General features: G+C 23.4%; 1 protein-coding gene across 1 annotated transcript; it reads right to left on the minus strand.

The window, feature by feature from the left end:
• Window positions 1-267: 267 nt before the first annotated feature.
• DICPUDRAFT_150587 (uncharacterized protein) lies at window positions 268-5,332 on the minus strand (the record flags this gene model as incomplete). The annotated part of the gene is made up of 6 exons (XM_003286560.1): window positions 268-458; window positions 530-1,775; window positions 2,936-3,429; window positions 3,507-4,223; window positions 4,303-4,612; window positions 4,673-5,332. The coding sequence occupies 6 exons, from the start codon at window positions 5,330-5,332 to the stop codon at window positions 268-270; spliced, it is 3,618 nt and encodes a 1,205-aa protein (XP_003286608.1).
• Window positions 5,333-6,051: the final 719 nt, after the last annotated feature.

Below are 6,051 nucleotides of genomic sequence, written 5' to 3' on the forward strand. Positions count from 1 at the left end.
ACTATATAATATTTAATAAAAAACTTTGAATATCTCTTTTATTATTTATAAAACTATTTTTTATTTATTCGATATCGATCCTAAATGGTTTTTTATTTGAATTATTCTATATATTTCTTTGTAATTTTTAGTAAATGTCAATAACAAAACAAAATAAAAATATTTATAAAATCACAAATATTTTCCAACTTGATAGAGCATTACAAATTGTTTTAGCAATAAATTTATTTGGTAAATATGTAATTTTTTTATATTATATAATACTATCTAATTTCTTAATTCACATTTAATTATAGTATTGGGAGCTTGTAAAGCTAAACCAAATTCGCCTCTATCGTTTAATGGGTGGCCATTTGGATCTGGGTTGGAAAATTTAAACTTTCTAAAAAGATGGGCCAATACCGAATAGATTTCAAAATCTGCAAGAGCAGATCCCACACAAGTTCTACTACCAATACCTATTAACAAAAACAAATAGTTAATAAAGTTGGTTTTAAAATAAAAAAATAAAAAAATTAAATAAACTTACCAAATGTTAAAACTTTTGGTTCATCATCAAAAGTTTTAACTGAAAGAAATCTTTCAGGACAAAATTCCAATGGATTTAAACAGTTTTTTGGAGATATATGGGTGGAAAAGATATTTTGGATTATTTGGGTACCTTTAGCTATTTTATGACCTAGGATAATTGTATCCTCTGATAAACAGTGGGGTACTGATATTGGAGCAGCAGGATAGAGACGTTTTACCTCCTTGATTACAGCTAATAGATAAGGTGTTTTTAATTTCCAATCAGAATAATAGGAAACTTTTTCATTTACTGTGGATTTTAATTCGTTGTAGAGCTTTTCTTGGATTGATGGATGGTTTGCGAGTGCAATTATGGCGAATAAAATGGTATTGCCAGAGGTATCACTGCCTGCAAGGATTATATCCATTAGGGTTGATAATACACCGTCGTATGGAATTTTACCCAATTTGTATTGTTTTAGAAAAGCCTCCATTATATTGTTGGGTTCAAAGTTTTCGAAATCGTTTGGAGATTGAGAGTGGCCACCCATATTTTTTTCGAGGTGTTCATCTGTTATTTTACAAATTAGTTTTTTAACACTTGCATAGTCGTCATAATATTGCTTTGGTTTATTCTTTAGAAGAGGGTATAGAATGGGTATGAAATCACTTGGAAATGGTAAACCTGTGCTCTTAAAGTAACGAGAAATAGTCGAAATTAGTTCACTCTGGTAACTATTGTGGCTGTATGGGAACTCTACGTTAAATAATAATGTTAAAATAACATTGAATGAATACATTTTAACAATATTATTTATTGGATCACTTGAAATTTTGGATTCGGTTGAGGCGACTTGCTTTTCAAAGTATTCACATAAAAGAAAAGATTGCTTTTCGATAACATGTTCTTGTTTTTTTAACTTGTTATTGGTCATTTCACGCATCATTGTATTCTTTAATAGTGACCAATATTCACCATTTGAATTTGCAATGTTCAAACCTTTATTAACATTGGTTCTGCTCTTTCTTTCATATCTTGAATGAAATATTTCCGATTGATCAATGAATGCACTCTTTAACGTTGAGTATTCAGTTAGTACAACAGTTTCTACGGACCCAAATCTAACTCTATATACAGGTCCATATTTCTTATACCATTCATACAACTTTTCATGCACTTGAAACTTTAAATCTAATAAATTACCAAAAATAATTACACCACCAGGCCCTGGTATTTTTTTATTAATTTCATAGATTCTATTATTCTATATAATTTAAAAAATATTGGTAAATAAAAAATATGAATTTAAAAAAAAAAAAATTGTAAAATACTTTGTTTAAAATTTTTTGTATTATTAATATTAAAACAATTGTTAGAATAAATGTAATTAATTCCATCTTTAAATTATTGTTGTTATTATAAATTATATTATTATAAAAAATTGAATAAATATTTTTGATCTATTTTTTATTTAAAAAAAAAAAAAAAAAAAAAAATTTTATTATGATTTATAAATTATATATAAATTTCGTTTTTTTTTTGTATGTTTTTAAATTTTTATCATCTAAAAAAAAAAAACTTTTAAAAAAAAAAAAAGATATTATTTTGGTTTGCAAACAATCAAACTTCTAATGATAAAAAAAAATTAAAAATAATAAAATTTAAACAACAATTTTTTTTTTTTTTTATAGTTTTTTTATATTTATATAAATAAGTTTTTGGAAAACCAATAAAAATTGGTTTTGAAAAAAAAAATATAAAATATTTTATATTTTTTATTTTTTATTTTTTTTTATTTTTAAAATTTTTTTTTTTATTTTTATTTTTTGTAGTTGTATATGTTTTTTATCTCATTGTAAAATAAAACTTCAAATTAAAATTTTCCACTGCACCACCAAAAAACTTCTTTTTTGTGTTAGTGAGATGTGTTTTATTTTTTTACAAAATAAATTTAATTTGTTAATTTCTTCTTTTATTATTGTAATTCGCTAAAAAAAATAAAAAATAATAGATTGAAAAATGAGATGGATTTTTTTAATAGATATTTAAGGAAAGAATTTATTTCCTTTTAAATTATTTATTATTATAATGTTTTCTTTAAATAAGAAGATATAAGTTTTTTTTTTTTTTTTTTAATATTATATTAACAACTTTTAAAATGTTGTTATTATTTTCTTTAAAAGTAAAATTTATAAACAATTACAAGTAAGGAATTCTTTTTTTTTTTTTTTTTTTTTTTTTTAAAGATTAATAGATAATTTTTATTTTTTTAGTTTTATTTTTATTTTTTATTTATTATTATAAAATTAAATCTTGGAATGATTCATCTGAAATACAACATATTTGTAAACTTTCTTTCAATGAAAAGTATTTGTTTTCTATACTGTCAAATAGTTGAATATTTGGTATTTCAAAAATACCAACTGATAATGGTATAAATTCTATTGAAACTGAAATTGAATTTTTAGGTTCGACTGGTCCAATATGTACAGATTTCTCTAAACAAAGTAAATTAACTGAATTTCTTTGTATTTCATCAAATGCCAAAAGTGATCTATTACCCATTTCACTGAATTGTATGTGTGATTCAACTGGTACATATTTAGGTGTTGAATTACTGCTACTATTATTATTTGGAGTGTTATTTATGAGTTTACCACTGCTGCTTGATTTTAATACTGGTAAATTTGAGCCTGATTTTTTATTATTTGTTGTATTGTTACTATTACTACTATCATTTTTAGTTGCAGGGGTTGTTGTTACACCTACTGAAGCATTGGCTGCTCCAGTTACCACTGATTGATTTTGTTTAATAACTGGTGGAGGAATTATGATAGTTAAATTCTTTGATGAGTTTGATAAATTGGATATATTAAATTTAACAAAGAATTTTTCATTTATAGTTACTGGTGATTTATCTATAGATGAAAAGATTACTAGTGTTAATATATTATACTACCAAAATATGTATATAGTTAAAAAAGACTATACTTACTATCAGTACTAACCATTAAATCAGTAGTGAATGGTGGGTTTACTTTTAATTCATATAAAGATAAAATCTGACCACACGACGAAGGAATTTCCCAAGATAATTTAACTTTTGTATGAAAGCCATCCATTGGTTGTAAAACTTTTTGAACAGAGGTAGGTTCAACAGATAATACCATAGAGTATTGGTTTGAGGGCTCTAGCTGTATTGGCAATTGATAGCTTGTTAAATTCTTTATAATATAGTGTTCATTAACTTTAACAAGATTTCCAATTTGTCTGTGTATAGGTACACTAGTTTGGCCCTGTATTGTATCGATTAATGTTAAAGACTCCATATTTAATACGTGGAATAAATAAATATCCAAATTCTTTATGGTAATTGGTAGTGTTGGATGGGTATTCTCTAATGTTACTGAAACCAAATTTCTATTGCCTATTGGTACTGTTAATTGTTGTGTTTGTAAATAGATCTTCATTGGCTGAATCAATTGGAAATTTTTTAATATTGTCTTTGAAATACTTGAGCTATTGCTAGAACTAATGTTTAATGCTGTTGATCCTACTGTGGAAGATGTTGTTTTTTTATTCATACCTGCTTGTGTTAATCTTTCTAATTTATTATCCATTGAGTTATATATATTATTGTTTCTATTGTTTTTTGGTCTATTAATTTTAATTACCATCGTTATTAATTTATCTTCATTAATTTCTCTAATATCTAAAAATAAGAAAGATGGTTAAAATTTTTAATTAATTTAAATTAAAAATTATAAAAAGCCCTATTTTATAAAACTTACAAATTGGTACTTCGATTGGAAAAACAACGTCACCATTTGATAATCTGAAAAAGTTTGGTTTTTGGTATGTTGATGATGGATCTTTAAATGTTAATGGTGAATTAATTTCTATAATATCACCAAGGAATTTATTATTATTGTTATTATTACTATTACTATTGCTATTATTGTTATTGCTATTATTATTGGGTACATTTAATGTATTTTGTCTTAAATATGATGTTACAGACTTTGATGATGATATATGATCATTTCTCATCTCGGTATTTACAAATGTATGCTTTGGGTTATAATCTATAATGTTTAATGGCTAAAATAAATAAAAATTAGTTTATAAACTCATTCTGTATTTTTGATATAATGACATTACATTTTGATTATCTTTTGTTGATTTTTCATAATCACTTGCTAACCTTAATTGTAATTCGAATAATAAATTTTGGGATGATGATGTTGATGGTTGTAAAACTGTAACGTTTTCTACTTGGTTACTATCTATTGAATCTATGTTATTATTATTATTATTATTATTATTATTACTATCGATATTTTCACTACTATTTGTATCAGATACAACTAAAGTTGGTGATGTTACATTTAATTTTGTTGGTGGAGGGGTAGAGGTATTGATTTGATTTATAGTTTGTTGATTTTGTTTTTGTTTTAATAATTCTTGAATTTTTTGCTGTTTTTGCTTTTTTTTGGAGTCATTTGGCGGTCTGACTATAATAAAAAATTTTAATATTTCACCTTGAATCGCATAATCTCTACAAGTATTGGTACAATTCTCTTTTTCATTATTGGATGTATCTAAAAATCTATTTGCATTCTTTGAAATATATTCAAAATCAGACATTAATTTTGAATCGTATTTCTCTGGTATATATACATCAAATGTTGAGGTTTGAAAATCATCTTCATCCAATCCCATATCATCCAATAAACTAGATCCTATAGGTGTACTATTTAAATAATTTAGATCCCCATCTGCTGCACCCATTATCATTGCTGATATTGTTGTAGATGACATCTTTTAATATATATATTTATAATTTTTAAAAACAACAAAAATTATATCAAGCTATGTTTTACATAAAATAAAAAATTAAAAAAAAAAATTTTAAATTAAAAAAAAAAAAATTAAAAAAAAAAAAAAAAAAAAAAAAAATATTTTAAAATTTAAATTTTTTGGTTTGTTTTTAATAAATTAATATAATCGAACATTTAATTTAATTTTTAAGAAGTGTGAATCAATGAAAAAGAGGGGTATTTATTTATTTAACTAAATTTCTATATCTTTTTTTTCTAATTTTAATCCTACTATACAAATTAATATTAAGGTATCAATTTTAGATGTATATGTTCACAGTTACTTTTCTCCACAAATGATTTACTTAATATAGTTGTGTGTATGGCTATTAAGCATATGGTTGGTTCTATACCTTGTAATAATCTGATGTTATTGTTATACATTGGATGAGATAACCATCTATGCAGTTTTTTATTATTTATTATCCATTTATTTTTTATTTTTTATTATCCTTTATTTTTTTTTAGACTTTTTTTTTTTTTGATTTTGATTTTTTTTTATTATTATTTTTAGTGAAGTTTAATAACTAAGTAACAGACTTTGTGAATAGAATTAATTCCAAAAAGAACACATATGTGGTTTAATAATCGTCATAGGTTCGTTAAAAAAAAAAATAAAAAAAATTTAATTCCAAAAAATAAAAAAAAATAAAAAAAAAT

The sequence above is a fragment of the Dictyostelium purpureum genome (genome assembly GCF_000190715.1).
Source record: "Dictyostelium purpureum unplaced genomic scaffold DICPUscaffold_74, whole genome shotgun sequence".
NCBI lineage: Eukaryota > Evosea > Eumycetozoa > Dictyosteliales > Dictyosteliaceae > Dictyostelium > Dictyostelium purpureum.